Source organism: Condylura cristata, unplaced genomic scaffold (assembly GCF_000260355.1).
Source record: "Condylura cristata isolate star-nosed mole 26May11 unplaced genomic scaffold, ConCri1.0 scaffold00023, whole genome shotgun sequence".
NCBI classification, from domain to species: Eukaryota; Metazoa; Chordata; class Mammalia; order Eulipotyphla; family Talpidae; genus Condylura; species Condylura cristata.
In genome coordinates this window covers 35,412,478-35,430,153 of record NW_004567124.1, presented here as the reverse complement: position 1 = coordinate 35,430,153, position 17,676 = coordinate 35,412,478, and the positions used below count along the sequence as shown (strand labels likewise).

Below are 17,676 nucleotides of genomic sequence, written 5' to 3'. Positions count from 1 at the left end.
AAATCTTAAAAAAAAAAAAAAAAAAAAAAAATTATATAATCATCCAAATCTGAATAAAGATGAGATAGAAAACCTAAACAAACCAATTAAAAGAAATTAAATTGAAACAGCAATCAAAGGTCTCCCAAAAACAAAGGCCCAGGTCCAAATGGTTTCACAAATGAATTCTACCCAATGTTCAAAGATGAACTGGCGCCTAATCTACAAAAACCCTGGCAAAAAATTGAGAAAGAAGAAATAACAAGTACATTTAAAAAAGCCAACATTATACTAGTAACAAAACTAAACAAACACAGTACAAAAAGAGAAAACTATAGACCAATATCCCTAATGAACATAGATGTAAAAATATTCAACAAAATCCTAGAAAACTGAATATAATAATGCATTGAAATGATGATACCTCATGACCACATGGGGTTATACCAGGGACAAAAGTATGGTTTACATCTGAAAATCAAATAACATAACACTACATCAATGAAAGGCAGAACAAAAACCATATGATCATATCAGTAGAGGCTGAGAAAGCATTTGATAAAGTCCAACATTCATTTATGATGAAGGCCTTGGAAATTCTTGGAATAGAAGGAACATACCTCGACATAATAAAAACCATATATGATAAACATGTAGTCAATATTATTCTTAATAGTGAGAAATTATTTAAGGTCTGGGACAAGATAAGGATGTTTATTCTCACCACTGCTTTTCAATATAATACTAGAAATCCTAGCTAGAGCAATTAGGCAAGAGAAAGACATACAAATCCCAATAGGGAAAGAAGAAGTCAAACTATCACTATTTGCAGATGATATAATAATACATATATAGAGAACCATATTAAAACAATAAACCAGTTTATTACAATTGCTTTTTTGTTTCCCCATCTGATCCCTTACACTCCAGTTATGAGTGAAACCATCTGGTATTTTTCTTTTTCTTTCTGGCTTATTTCAATAAGCATGAGCCCTTCCAGCTCCACCCATGTTGCTGCAAATGGCATGAGTTTATCTTTTTTGATTGCTGAGTAATATTCTATAGTATATATGTACCACATTTCTTGAACTAGTCATCTAAAAATGAACAAACTATAAACCAGAGACATTCTATAGGGGTGGAGAGGAGAACAGCATCAAAACTGGGGTGGGAAGAGAGAACAAGACTATGGTGATGGCACATGGGTGAACTGGTGGTGGGAAGTCCATGGAGATTAATCAAGATGAGAAAATGTACAAGATGAAGAATAATGTAAAAAAACAATGTAATATATAAAATCAACACACAAAAATAAGTAGCCATCCTATGCAAACAATCTATCTGAAGAAAAAAAAATCAAGAAAACCATCCAATTCACAATTGTATCAAGAAAATTAAATACCTGGGAATAAACCTCACAAAGAAGATGAAAGACCGATACAAAGAAAAGTATGAAACATTGATAAAAGAAATAGAAGATACCAAAAAATGCAAGGACATTCCCTGCTTATGGATTGAAATAATTAACAAAATGACCATCCTACCAAAAGCAATTTGAAGATTTGATGCAATTCCAATAAAAATCTCAATGACATTTTTATAAATAGAATAATGACAAATTTTATACAGAACCACATAAAAACCCTTGAATAGCCAAAGTGTTTCTGACTAGAAAAAAGGAAAAAATGGAAGTATTACACTCCCAGACTTCAAACCTTACTACAAAGCCATAAAACTAAACCAGCATGGTAACGGAACATGCAGACCAATGAAATCAAATTGGAAATCCAGAAAGCCAAACATATATAGACATCTAATCTATGAAAAAGGAGCAAAGGCTATTTATGAACTAGGACAGTCCCTTCAATAAATGGTGCTGGGAAAACTGAACCACTACATGCAAATGAATGAAACAAGAATACTATCTCACATCATATACAAAGATCTACTAAAAATGGATAAAAAATGGATACTGAATATAAGACCTGAAACCACACAATACACAGAAGAAAAGAGGCAAAACAATCCATGGCATACATCTCAGAAACATCTTTAAAAACTCATCTCCCGAAGCAAAAAAAAAAAAAAAAGGAAAAGATAAACAGCTGGGAGGGTATCAAACTAAAAAGCTTGTTTCTCTATGTGTTTGATAACTCTGTGTTAAGATCTACACATATAGAAAAATAAGTTTTTATATAATGACTATAAAAAGGAAGAGAGGAAGAAATCATCTAACTTGGCTAGTAAGTCTGGGAACCTCTGAAATCTTTTGGTAAGGGATGCACTCTTTGGTGTGTGTGTGTGCAATCTGTCAATTAGAGACGCTTATTGGTTTCTTTTTTCAGGAGGTAGTAATTTTCTCCCTATGGTGTCTATCTCAGTAGAGAATACCACTACACCACTTACTATATTCAATCTACAGACCTACCCCAATCCTAAACAGGGACTTCCTGAATTGCTGGCATCATATCCCAAGCTACTCTGGAACTGGAATACAAAACAACTATTATTAACTGAAAATATAAAATATACTACCTCATATGAGGTATCTCAATAAAAGTGTTTGATCAGAATTCCTTTATTTCAAATATTATTCTCTTTCATTACTTGTTCTGTTCAAAGTACACTAATGATTCTTCTTTCACCATTATTACCACACAGATACATTTCATGGAGTAAAAGCTTCCATATTATGTGCATGGGACACTGGGAAAGCAAGTGGTTTATATTTTAATATTTCACCTATTGTTTTGAAATAATTTTGAACAGGTTGCAAAAATAGTAGCATTCGCTTAACCTAGTATCCTTAAAGCAACATCTTATAAAACACTACCATAATTAATGAAAGTGTAAAATTAACACTGAACAAGCTACCTTATTGGAATTAAATAATATCCCAACAATGCCCTTTCTCTGGTATAGGATCTCTCATTACTTTCAAATAATATCAAATCTTCTTAGTGTCCTCTGATGTGACCATTCTCCAATCTTTCCTGATCTTGATACATTTTTTGTGAAAGCTATCAGTTAGTTATTGTATAGAATGTCCCTGACTTGGGTTTGCCAAACAGAAGTATGATTGCTGGCTCTGTGACCTACTATCTATGTTGACTAGATAAATGATAAAGTGATTTTATGCTTAAAAAAATTAAATGAGGTAATACCTATTAAAATGCATAAAATATCAGGTCATACAATAAATATTGTCTTTTTCCCTTGTTCCTGCCTTTCAACTATTTCTGAAAGAATATTTTATTATAATGTTTTACCCATATTTTAAATCATATAAAAATCTGCCTTCAAGTGATGGTTCAGTTTCATCACTAAAAACAGCTGCTGTCATAAAGGATAATAGTTCTGAGTCTTTATTCTCTTGCTATTATTCTTTATCATCAGTATAGCAGCTGCTAAGAAATTCCCTTTCTGATTTTTAGCTTGAGATAAAAGGGGATCCATTTTCAGTTATACATTTATCAAAGATGCACTGGATCTACTGAGTCTCAGGCCCCGTATTAGGATCTTGGGGAGAGTGAGGAGAAAAGGATAACAGTTAATTATAGTACAGCTTGTTTGAACTGTTCAATGTGGTCAATTCTATTAAAGATTTGCAATGTCTTTGGAGTAAATAAAAATATCTAACCTGGATTTAGGGGAAAAATAAGGCTGGAGGCTTCATGGAAACTGCCATTCTTCCTGAGCAACATTCTACAAAACTAATCAGATAGACTAGGAGGGAGAGCAAAAGCTTTAGGAAGAGCTATTAGAATTATATGAAGTAAAAGTAAATCAGTTCTGGAAAAAAAAAAATCTCCTGTGTTGTAAACTTGCAGCTTGAGAAAGATTTTGTGCCAATACCTCAGGGGCTCAGAAATTTCACCAGGAAACTTCTGGCCCCAGGGCTCTGTTCTGGAGACTGCAGTTGATAGACCTAAACTTTTGGATATTATAGCTTACCTTTCTCAACATCTGTGAACTGAAGTAAAATTTCAGGTTACAATTGGCTGCTGTTCCCATTCCAAAAGTATAACAGAAGTGTGTCTTTTTAACAGAGGGGTTTCTTGCTTTTGAAAAAAATTAATATTAATGGCCATCAAAAAGTATTTTTTAAATTTACCCTTTCAATTCAGATGGCAATGGAGGTGCTGGGTCTTTCCTGGCTTCCCTTCTTTACACTCATTCTTGTGGCCTCAGAGCTGGTCTTTAATTCCAGTTGGTTTCAAATCCCAGACTAAGCACAGAAATTTGTGATCCTGGCAAGTGTTACAAGTACACCCTCTATTAAGTATTAAGTAAGGAGACTCCAATATGATCTTTTTTTTTTTTTTCAAATTAAGAGGTTTCTCTGCCAGTCTTTGTTTTACACTCCCGATCATCTTCATATATATTTAATCTGAAGAATAAACTGAATTTTTAAAGTTTTCTCCATGGGGAATATTTGTCAAATCTTAACTGCTTTTAAGTCGAAGCAACAATATTACATACCGTCAACTGGTGTATCAGGAGGTCCATTAAGAAGGTAATCTTGTTACTAAACAGAACATTGGTGCAGTTTTCTGAACAGTTATTGCAGGTGAGGTTGTAAACATTGATTGCGTTGCAGAGTGACCTAATAGAAGGAGAGAAACACCATTTATAAGAACTCAAGCAGCTCTTCTCTAAACAATTTAAAGTACATTAAAAGAGTGGTAGGAAAACAACAGTCATGGGATAGAAGTCATTCTAAAAAGCAAAGCCAAATATTACTAGGTGCCAGGCCCATCTGCGAGGTATAAAAGTTTATAATTTTACCCAAGGTCCAATGCTCATTAGCACCTAATACCACTTATTAAGTTCTAAGTTGCAGAGCAATGCAAATGCATTTACCAGTCTATCTGATAATGTCATAATAATATAAGATTAGATCCAGGAGATTGGGGGGGGTCTAGAATTCTTTGACTGAGCCCAGAAAAGCTCAGTCAAAGCTCCTGTTGCCAGATCTCTTAGTTCAATCCTGAGCCAAATGACTAAAGAAGGGAGAACCCATGTGGAAAAGATGGAGGCTCTGCCTGTGATTACTCTGAGTTCTGCAGTGTGACCACCTCATCTGCTTAGATGCTGTGTGGATGGACATGAGCCACAGTGTTCACAGAGGAGTGACTAGGCAGTGCAGTGGTCTAAGATCAAACTTGGCCCAAAGAAATGCTATCCTCAGAGGGCTTAAGAAAATGTATGCCATTATTCAGAGAATTTATAAAGTGCAATCTAGGTATCACAAAAACATTTTAGAAATTCAAATCTCACGTTCTACACCAAAGTTACTAAATAGGATCCCTGTAGGTCCCATTATTATTATTATTATTATTTTTTAAAGATTTATTTATTTGTGCTTACAGAACTGGGGTACAAGCCAGAGACTCAGGGGTGGTGAAAGACTTCACCAGAAAGTGGTGAGCAGAACAGGCAGATCAATGAAGTACACTGCTGAGGGGAGCAGCGGGCGGGTCAGGAGAGGTCTGCCGCGCCATGTGGTCACCTCCGGGGCAGGCGGGAATCGAACTCATGCGGAAGTGGTTTCAGCTTCTTAGTGCAGTGCTTTAACCCGCTGCACCACCAGGGAGGGCCTATTATTTTTTTTTTTAACAAACCCTGTCGATAACTCTGATGCACTCTCAAGTCTGAGAACCATATCCTTAGAATAATGGCTCAATAGCTTGACTGGACATTAGAATCACCCGCAGATATTTAAAAATAGATATTGAGTTCTTCCCTGGAGATGCTAGTAGGGGAAGAAATAGTTTTACTAGACATTTTCATGTTTCAAAAGCTCTATGGGCAATTTTGATATATAGCCAGAATTAAGTATCACAGATTGAAGGACTCAGTCATTCAACAAACATCTAAGTATCTATGATTTTCCAGGTACTGTGCCAAGTGGAGAAGATAAGCAAAACATTTTCCTCCTGGAAGTGACTTCTACTGGGAAAGAATGGCCTAGAAAGTGCCTGTTGTAATCACCTATTTCTGATATAGTTGTATCTCATGTAACAATTGGTAGTTCATAATTGTTTTTGAAAATTGGCCACAAAATAGAATAAGATACACCTATGTTAGAATCCCAAACCTGTGATTTCATAACTGAGCAAGTTACGAATTTAACACCATAGCTTCCATTTTCTCACCTGTAAAGCTGGGACAATAATACCTGGCACATAGTTAAATATTTAATTTATTAGGGTTATTAGTTTCATTATTCTTGTTATGAATAAGGTACAAATAAAATGTTAATAAGTTGAATCAAATTAAAGCATGCTGCAGAAGAAGCTAGTTTTTCCAGAATAATGAAATGCAGTACTCTTCAAAGTTCTTCATGATAAAATGACATAGACAATGAAAAGATTCTTCAGTTGAAGGGAACCAGAAGGTGCCTTAACTGTGTTTGGTGTCACTCAGTCCTTGAGGACAACACAAAAGGTTGCTCATATGTAACCCATTTATGATACAACGGTTGGAACTTTCTCCTAGCAAATCATTCAAAAATGCAAATCAGCACCATTTAATTTATTAGGTAACATATCCAGATTTTGCAAGTGCTTCTGAAAAATTTAATAAACATGTATTTATGATTATAAAAATAATTGTAGTAAATTTTGGAAAGCGACACCAAGGAACAGTAAAAATTTGCTAAGAGATAATTTGGCATTTGTATTTCCAGTCTTTTTTCCCAATTCTTAAAATATATGTTCACTTGACAAATATATAATGAACAATTCTCTATGACACTTAATATTTTTATTTAACTCTGATCTTCATTCTTTAAAAGAAGCTTCAAAATTCTTTCTTATAAGAAGTTTAAACTACAGAAAGATAAAATCAGTTGGGGGCAGGAGGCAGGGACCTAAGACCTACTATGTTCCTGAGTCTCAAACACCTTAAAATCTTTTTTTTTTTTTAAAGATTTATTTATTTATTCATACAGAACTGGGGTACAGGCCAGAGGCTCAGAGGCGGTGAGAGGCTTCACCAGAGACAGAGTGGGGAGCAGAACAGGCAGATCGATGAAGTACACTGCTGAGGGGAGCAGCGGGCGGGTCAGGAGAGGTCTGCCACACCATGTGGTCACCTCCGGGGCAGGCGGGAATCGAACTCATGCTGAAGTGGCTTTAGCTTCTCAGTGCAGTGCTTTAACCCGCTGCGCCACCAGGGAGGGCCAACCTTAAAATTTTTACAGAGTGTTTCTCTGGAATACAGCAATAACTACTGAGGTGTGACAGTTAAAAGTCACTTTTTTGATCAGGAATGAGCTACAGTATAACGGGCATGAGAAAGGGCTCACCAAGGAAGGTGTTACTAGCTTATGTATTCTTCCAGAGGTAGTCTTTGCATGTATAAGAAGTTACCCCCCTAAACAAATAATACACAAAATTTGGTGATTGAAGGGTAAACTTTACAAGCTACCTTTCTTTGGCTCTTGGTTTTGGCTACTATTAGGCAAGTTTTGAAAATATGAGGAAACAGCATTCCAGGTTCCAATTTCCAGTGTCCATATTTAAAGAACAAGTGGGGTGACTTGTGCTTGATTTCATTTCCCAGTCTCTGATCTGTAGCGTCAAGTATCCATTCTTGGTTCTCTGGATACGAGAGACACTGTAGCATCAGCTTATTTCTTTTCTAACAGATCAGCCTCATAAGGAGCAGCGTCCCCAGTGGACACATCTAATATTTGTTCTGGAGACAACATAGTGGCCTAGAATCTCTTTCAACAATTTTATAAACATCTAATGTCTTATTCTGAATTCCTTTTCTGACAATCTGAGAAATACTGCATGATTTTAAAAAGGCAGAACATATGTTTCTGTATGAACATATAATTTCAACTAATCCCTTATTATTGTCAATATTATAAATAATGCAATTAATAATCAAGAGTTCTTAGTTGCAAATGATAGAAAGAAAACTCCTGTTAATCTAAAAAGAAAGGAAACTGGAAGACTATTGGGCATAGCATGGGATTTCGAAAACACAGTGTCTAAGTTCCATTGCCTGGACAAATACTAAGTCACACACCATCAAAGTGTGACTTTGAAAAAACTCCTAGGACCATATACTGCAGCTTGAACTAAGAATATGGCTTTGGACACTAATGTGGCTTCATCTACCTGTCAAAAGAATAGTTTTGGATGTCCTTTTGCTTTGCCTTACCATATTAATATCTGTACAAACGTTTGGAATAAGCATGCTGGGTTGTGAGGAATAGTCACATGTCTGTATCCCAGATATGATAAAGACTGGGAAGTACAAACACTTGGCATTCTCAAATTCTATAATGGAGGGCCACCTTATATGTTGGGAACTCTGTAGACAAGGTATATATCCAACTGCAGATAGAGGATATGTACCCAGTACAACCTATATTCATAAAAGCTGCACTGAACAAATCATCCCCTTAGTATGATTAACATACAAAATTACAGGTACCTGAAAACTACAAAAATGGGGATATTACATTCAGAATGATGTATGACACCTACAGCTCTATATTAACATTTTCTCTTTGGTTTTGATCTATAATTTTTAATATCTAGCTTTTTTTTTTTTAACATAAAATCCCTACAGGTTTAGAAAGTTCTACAGGTATAGAACTTTTTCAATAACCTGTAAGTACTAAATTTACGTAGAAAGCAAACAACATGCAATATCTGAATTTGTGCTAAGGTCCTCTGTGTTTTACCTTAAAGAAAACACATTTACTGGTAAAGGGTGTATCATGTCATGTTCTAAACATCTCTTGAGAAACTTCCACAAAGAAAGTACTTTTTCACAAGAAAAAGGGTAGGGGGACTGAAAATCTCAGGGTCAAGAAAACTTGTTCACTCAGTAAAACTTGTTTGAAAGACAACCTCTATTTGAAGAACACCTGTCTTAAAAAGATCACCTCTTTGAACCCAGCTTGGGTGGTCTGCTGAAGTTGCTTTCCCTGTAATTTAAGACTCAAATGACTGGAAGCACTTTTTAACATCAAACAGAAAGCCTCAGATTTTAAAAGTATCTTCTGAGAATACATTAAAATCTGTCTGTTCTGTCAAAATACACTGTGGTTGGCTTGAGATAAAGGCTCTCTACCCCAAGTAATCATGACTACACGAGTGCTTCTTCTATCAGTAAGTCTTCTCACTGAAAACGCCTTCCCTGAAAACTGGAGGAAAGAAAAGGCATCACAAAACTGGCAATAAATACAGGAACATATTTACATACCACAAATAGAATAAGAGAACACAAGCCCAGCATGCCTCAGACAGTGAAAGTTGTCCCTCGGTTGCTATGCAGTTATATAGAAAAGTCCCAGGTGGTTAAAACTGAAAAGGATTTGATAATATAACTGAAGACTTTTCAGAAAACACTCATCACCAAAATCCACTGTTTTACACTGGAGTCAAGAGAGCAGATTTTTTAAAACAACTGTCGTGCATTTTAAAACCGGAGCCCTGATACATATCATAATTTGTAGAATGCTTTGGTATTGCATTAAGTATTTAATAAATGCTATATAATTTACTTCCTGCAGAAGAAAATTCTGTGCCAAGGAAGCACAGGAAGTATAGTCATATCAATACAGTCACAAAGAATATCTTGGAGTTTTCTTAAATTACTGTTTTGTCCTCATATAAAAATGGGATTGGCCTGATGCAGATGAGTATTGAAAAGGAGAGATCTTCACAAAATACAGAGGGTGGTTAGCAAATAGAATTAGTTTAAAGAAGATAATTTAGACTGACCCAGAAACACAGATTGGGGATTATATCAGTTCCTCAGGGAAGAAATGAGTACTTAAAACCAGAGTCCTGGGACACATCACAATTATTAAACATGCTTGGTTTGCACAAGGCAGTTAGTTAAAAAGTGATATACAATTTATAGGCACTGGTATTCACAAGCTATGCTTTATCTTTAAAAAATTCCAAACTAAGATAACTTTTTAAGATATGAAAAATAACTAGAAGGTTCTTGTATTACTTCTATAACTAGGACAATCTAACTGCAGTTGGAATTCTAATGACCTAACTGAACCCTCCTAGAGAGTGGCCCCCACAGGGTGGGATCTCTCTGTAGGCTTGAAAGCTGTGTAACGCTGAAGACAGACTCATGTCAAACCACTGAAAACTCTAACTCATGAAACAACGGACTAAGCCCCTTTGATGTTAAGTCCCAGAATGAATCATCCTTCTCAGGGCTCTTATCATGTGTAGCACAAAGGTGGCTGAGCACACACATGTCTAAGGAAGGGACAAATGTCTTCCTTGTTTCAAGCTGAATACACAAACATGGACAACTGTGGAAAATAATTTGTCACATTTCCCACACTTCCACTTTTTAGGTACTCAGAATAATAACCGTAGTAACCATACCCCCCTAGTCAAAGTTAATATTTGTGACATACTATTAACATTTTAGTTTCACCTTCAGGACTAATGGCCTTTGTTTTCCCTTTAAATTCTATGTAATAGTCTCTTCTTTTTTTGGACACTACAAATCCTGGTCCTCAAGAGCACTGAGGATGACAGAATTAGAATACTCCTAATTATTCATTTGCCTTATGCAATATTACAATACAGATTTGAAGAAGCACTACTAGTAGGCATGAGCACGAGTTAATTGACATATTGTGGCACATACCATAACCTTCCTCATCTTCAGTGAGAAAACACTAGTTATGTTTTCAGAACACAGTTGTTTCATGTTATATATGCTTCCTCTTAATTTCCTTTAGCCAGTGCTATAATTATATGTTCACTGCTCATGAGTATGCATGTTAATGCACCTGTCATGATTTGTTTGTCTGAAGTTTGTTCTCAACCTGAGGAAAGTCTGTGGGCATATATTCCAAGTTCTTGCATGTTGATAAGATATGTGTGTGTCTTTTTAATGGAAAATTAATTTTTCTGGATAAAATTAATTTTGCATGGCCTATATTTTCTTTTATGGAGTATGTTAAGAATGGCACTCTATTTTCTCCTGAAATAAAATACAGTCATGAAAGGTTGATGATAAATTTTCTTTTCTTTTATATATCATGTACTTTTTGTTCTCGCAATATGCAATTTTAAAATTGAAGTATAATTTATATACAGTTAATACTCACTCCTTTTGGTGTATAGTTTTGAAATTGCATTCAGTTGTGAAAGCACCATTACTAAAAACTACCACCTCTCCAAATCCATGGGTAGCACCTTCCTAGTCAACTTGTCTCTCACTCATTCTCTGATACTTTTCAAGTAGCCTTTTTCAGAATGTCATATAAATGGAATAATTTCATATGTCACCACTTGAGTATGTCTTCTTTCACCTGGAGCAACATGTTTGAGATATAGTGCATTTCTTTTATTGTTGCTTTTTATTTCTGAGTAGTATTTCAGCACATGGATACTTGTACACTTGTAGGTGTTTATTCACTCACCAGTTGAAGAATATTTGGATGTTTCTAGTTCAGGACAATAACAGATAAAGCTGCTATGAACATTCATTTATAACTTTGATGAGAATATATAAGTGTGTGTGTGTAAATATTTATTTATTTATTTAGACATACAGAACTGGGGTACAGGCCAGAGGTGCAGAGGCGGTGACAGGATTCACCAGAGATAGAGTGGGGAGTAGAACAGGCCGACTGATGAAGTACACTGTTGAGGGGAGCAGTGAGTGAGTCAGGAGAGATCTGCTGCACCATGTGGATCACCTCTAGGGCTGGGGATGGAACTTGCACTGAAGCAGCTGCGGCTAGCTTGCAATGCTGCGTCCTAACCTGTTCTACCACCAGGAGGGCCCACAAATATATATATATATATATATATATATATATTTTCCAGGGCAAATTGTCTAGACATGCTGGATCACATGTTTATGAAAAATTTACACACTATTTTCCAAGGCTGAAGTACCATTTTGCACTGCTATCTTCAGTATAAGAGTTTTAAAAAAGATCTATTTATTTTTGCAAACAGGAGCCGGGGCGTAGGCCAGAGGTGCAGGGTGGGGGGCAGTGAGAGAATTTACCAGAGACAGAGTTAGGGAGCAAACCATGTGGATTTGCCAAATACACGGCTGAAGGGAGCAGCAGACAAGATAGGAGAGGTCTGCTGCACCATAAATGGGTCAGACTCCTGACCAGGAGTTGAACTCAGGCCATGTGGAGATAGCACTGAGACCTAACTATTACTAGGCCACAAGGAAGGCTCCCAACTACTTGTATGTTTACCAGCACTTCAGATTATCAAATTTCATTTTTTAAGCAATTCTAATAGATTTGATGAATTATCTCACTGTGGTAGTAATTTGCATTTCCTAATAATGAGAAACATCTTTCCAAACAATATTTGCTCCCTGTACCTCTTCTTGGGTGAAATATCTACTCAAGGGTTTTGCATACCCATTAACTTTTATTCTATGCTTATACAAAGCCCCCCAAACACTAACAGGAACTGACAGAAAGAATGAATATACACTTTCTTCCTCATTCAAAAGAGGACTAGAAATCACACTGCCTAGTTTAGAAAACATGTGAAAAGCTCTGCTTAACATATTAAAATAAGTAAAATCAGTTCTCCTTTGCAAACACAAATGATAGTGTCACATCCATGCCTTAGTTCATCTCTGCAGAAAGCAGAAAAACACTAGTGTATATTATTAAACAAATGAACTTCAATTTATAAAATGACATGGAATATGTATAGATTATTAACAGAAAAAATATATCTGATTTTGCTCATAAAGATTTAATTATGGCAAGAGAGAAGTTTTTACAATGGAATCTCTTTTTAATGATGTTCCTTAGATACGTTAAGCAAACAGATTTTAGATCTATCATAAAAATCAGCGTTAAATATATTAAATAAAAGTAAAGAAAAATATTGAAATACAGAACTTGAATATTTTCAGGAAGTCCTGTATATATATGGTCTTATGCATTCTTATGCATGTCAATCTTTTATTTTATATGTCAATTTTAAGATGTTACTTTACTGATGAAACTAGAAGATAATAAATAGAAAAATTAGAAAAATAAGTCTAAGCAAGAAACTTGTAGATAGAATGATACAAATTATTTAAAAAGGAAGAAATTATTCAGTTTTGAATATATATATATATATATTTTTTGTAGCCACAGAGAATGCAGACTTCTGACAGGACTTGAGAGGTTGCTTTTGCAGTGGACGTTGGGGACATTTGGATCAATAAGATATGCAAAAAAAATTTCTCCCACGGGCACTGGGATGACTACTGCAAACTCTTACTAACTTCCTTGTCTCTTGTTCCATACTTCCTGGTGGCGCGTGGGAATAATGGAGTCAACATCCAGGAAAAATAAATTTAAGATAGGGATTTTCATGGGAGGCGTTGAACAATCAATCTTCATTGTGGGGGTATAAATTATAAGCAGCCTACATTTTACTTTGCATCAAAACTTAATGTAACAAAAACAAATAATTATTATATTGCATATCATTGCAACATTTTAATAACACCAAAATTAATATTTTTCAAGATTTGTTTATTTATGCATATAGAACTGGGGTACAGACCAGAGGTGCAGAGGCAGTGAGAGGATTCACCAGAGACAGCATGGGGAGCAGAACAGGCCAACTGAGGAAGTACACTGCTGAGGGGAACAGCGGGTGGGCAAGGAGAGGTCTGCTGCGCCATGTGGGTCACCTCCAGGCAGGGTGGGGATCAAACTCATGCTGAAGTGAATTTAGCTTCTTAGTGCTGTGCTTCAATCCACTGTGTCACCAGGGAGGGCCCAAATTAATTTTTAAATGAAATGATTTTCCAAATACAGTGATATTTCAAAGCAAAGAGTTAGAAATCTTAAACTAGATGTATTTCAAGGTTTTTGTTTACTTTTAGTCAATTTGGTACAAGTAGAATGGACTAATTATTCCACATAGACACTTCTGAATTTCTCTCTCTCATAAGCACCAACTTAATTAGACTTTCTATAGTTGCTAAATTAACCTCCCACTGAGAAGGTATTATGTTTCAAAGATTACAATAACACATTTAAAAATGTAGGAAGAGCATCAAATTAATACATTAATTTTAAACTCTAGTGCAAAAGCACTATTTTTAATGTTAATATAAATTTGTTAATATATAAGAGAGTTATGATTAGCAAGTCTTTTTGATATGTTTTTAAGGAGGATCTGATTATATAATTTTAAATTCACAATTAAACAAGTTGGCTCTGAAGACCCCAGGTGGTTTGCAGTGTTAAATAGCAGATTAAAGTCGACACAACTAATTTCTTTACTTTAATCTTATTAGTGGCACAACAGCTGTCAACTGTAGCCATCTCTGTGTAGCCTTTTGAGACATAAACAAAATACCTCAATATATCAAATGGAGAAGTGATTTATCAATCACTATAGCTAATTATCTTGCTGAACATTTTCGTTTTAGGGAGAGTTTTGTATTAGGGAGAGTTATTTACTTTTGGTAAGCCCAATTTAAGAATACATATCTAATATTATGTTAAAATAGTCCCATCTAGAAATGAGGAATTGTTTATTAGCAATGGATTGTATTCGAAATTTCACCCACATTGGTAAATACCACTTTGCTAACATTTATTGACGGCCTGTGATGCAGCATATACATGAGGTGAGACACTTATCTTAGGTTCTGATCTTAGCATATCCACATGTGGTACTCATAGGAAGTGAATCCTGCATTGAATGTATTCTGTATCTGCCACCTGACTTAAGTTCTGAAAGGGTAAATTTTAAAGCAACATGGAAACAAATTTCTTTTCTAGACACCACTGTTATGTGTCCCCTGAACATTGTCTCCTACATTCAAGTAGTAGTTTTCACCTTCCTAAATTCTATCAATTTCTCTGTCCCCTGCCTGGTAGGTGGGAAAAATGCTTTCAGAACCATTTTCTGTGTCCATACCAAAAAGCTACTACCAAAAAAACCAAAACGAAAAACACGAAACTTACCAAAGAAACAGTACCTCTCACGCCACAAGTAAAAAACTAAATAAAATAACTTCCATGCCCAAGAACTACAGGAATGATGACAAAGTTTTCATGAGAGCAATGAAACATTTTATTATTTTTAAAGCAGTGGAAGTTAAATGTTCACAATTTCACAATTCAGAACCAATAGCACAGCTACTATCTCTCTATAAAGTGCGTAAGAGAACCAACAAACACAGACTCAGGCTTTTAACTAAGGAACATTTCCTCCTTAAGCCTTCAATAATTTAATTTCTTGGGTCATGTAAAGTGATATTGTTTAGCCATATTTTCCCAATCATGGTGGAAATTCTTTGAAGACAAAAATCCTATGTCTCAGCACAGAGGAAAATTTATCAAATACCTATAGACTATATGGTTCTCTGATGAAACCAAGCAGGTAGTTAAGGCACAGAAGGAAGAAAACTAGAATAGCATCTTATTTATCAATCTGATGACTGAGGAAGAAAATATTCACTCTTTTAAAGCCTTAGTTTCTTCATTTACACAATGTGATCGCTGGTGTAGACATGCCAGAGACTGTTAAATAAATGTAATGTATTTAAAAGCCAGTTTATCATTCTTGTATATCTGGTAATGCCACATGTGTTTTCAGGATGGAGAACAACTCCTTTTGCAAAGGTTCTGTTGCTTACTTATAGCCACAATACTAAATAAAGTGCTAAGTATATATGGTCAATGTGTGTTGAATGACTGAATTCCATACCAGAATTTGCCCACCACAGGCAACCCTCAGCCACCCTCCAGGGAGCATCCCCAACCATGGGTCTACCCACTAGTGCCTCAGGAACCAGCACACACCCATCCTGAGCTGCACAGGTCTCACCCAACCACAGCAACCCCCAATTACCCTCTAGGAGCAATCCCAACCTTAGGTAACTAGTGTAGGCCTCACTCTGGGTCACAGAGGACCCTACAACAGCAGTAATCACCAGTCACCCCACTGGTGAATGGCTGGCTGAGCAGCACAAGTGTAGAGACATGACTAACAGATGCAAAATGCACAATAAGGTCCTCAGAAAAGAAACTGGCAGAAAGAATAACAATATATGGCCACAGAAATACAAAGGGGAATATAATACCACCAAAGGAGAATGCATCCCCAGAAACCAACCACAAAGACATGAAGGATTGGTCCTCCTATCAGATAAAGAATTCTGGCTTGGGTCACAAAGAAATTAAAAAGAATTCAGAAAAGGTACAGGAAAGCAGAGCAAGGATATACAAGAAAATTTACAAAACCAAATAAATGTCCTGAGAAACAACATAGAATAAAAGATCAAAAATGATACCACCAAGAAGGAAATAAAGGAGTTGGAGGATAAAAAAGAGACTAAAAGAGAAGATGAAATATTAAAGTGATCTTTGTGTTGGTCTGTAGTGTCCAGGAAGAAGCAAGGCAGAATAAGAAAAAGAGAAACAAAGAGAGAATGTATACTTCATGAACTATCCTATACCATGAGGAAGGGCATTCCAGAAAGGGATGGGAGACAAAAAGGAACAGAGAACATTTACATGCAAACACATTCAATAACCTAAGCGAAATGGAGAGATTCTTAGAATTATACAATCATCCAAGACTAAATAGGAAAGAAACAGAAACACTTTTAGGAAGCAAAAAAGAAAGAAAATGAAATAGGAGCACTCCTAGAAAACAAAAGTCTAGGACTAGATGGTTTCACAAGTGAATTCTATACATCTTTCAAAGTCAAACTAATACTGTGTTCAGACTCTTTCAAAAAAATTGAGAAAGAAGAAATATTTTCTAGCACTTTTTATGAGGCCAACATTACTAATACCAAAAAGCCTCCCAAAAACAACACATAGAAAGTAAACTGTAGACTAATCTCCTTAGTGAACACAGATGCAAAAATCTTAATAAGATCTTCACAAACTGAATCTAACAATGTATTAAAAGGATAATACATCATGATCACATCATTACCAGGAACAAAGGATGGTTCAACAACTGAAAATCAATCAATGTAATTCACTACATCTATAAAAGAGAAAATAAAAGCGATAGAGTTAACAGAAATAGATGCTGAGAAATAATTTTATAAGATTCAGCCTCACCTTAAATGAAAACCTTGAAAAACTGGTAGTAAATGGAATGTAACTTACAAAAATAATAAGTAACAAACCCAGAGCTATACTACTCCCAATGTTGAAAAAACAGAAAGCCTACCCACTAAGATCTGGTATAGGACAAGGATGTTCACAACACTCTCACCGTTACTATTTAACACATTATTAGAAAGCCTTGCTAGAGCAACTAAGTAAGCAGAAGCTATAAAAGGAATCCAAATGGGGAAAGAAGTAAAGCTATTGTTATTTGTGCAGATGATATGAAAATAAACAGAGAAAACCATCAAAATTCCATGGATAAAACAAAACAATAAACCAGTTCAGCAAAGTTAGGCAAGCTACAGAATCAACACACAAAACTCAGTGCATTTCTGTATGCTAACAGTGAGATAGAATAAATTAAGAAGACCATTCCTTTTATAATCTCACCGAACAAAGGACATGAAGAACATAGGCAAAAAAAAAATTATATATATATATATAAATCATTGTTAAAATAATTAGAAGACACACACACACACAAAAGAAAAATTAGAAGACACAAAGAAATGGAAAGCTATTCTGTGCTCATGGATCAGAAGACTCAACATTGTCAAAAT

At 35.4% G+C, this 17,676-nt stretch overlaps 1 protein-coding gene across 4 annotated transcripts in view; it reads right to left on the bottom strand.

Annotated features, from left to right (window-relative positions):
• SCAPER (S-phase cyclin A-associated protein in the ER) overlaps positions 1 to 17,676 on the bottom strand; it is a 398,115-nt gene that overhangs the window by 88,459 nt on the left and 291,980 nt on the right. For all 4 annotated transcript variants that reach the window (XM_004688004.2, XM_004688005.2, XM_012728648.1 and 1 more), the window contains exon 24: positions 4,462 to 4,585. In XM_004688004.2, coding sequence (XP_004688061.1) covers positions 4,462 to 4,585 — 124 coding nt within the window. The remainder of the gene's footprint in view (positions 1 to 4,461; positions 4,586 to 17,676) is intronic.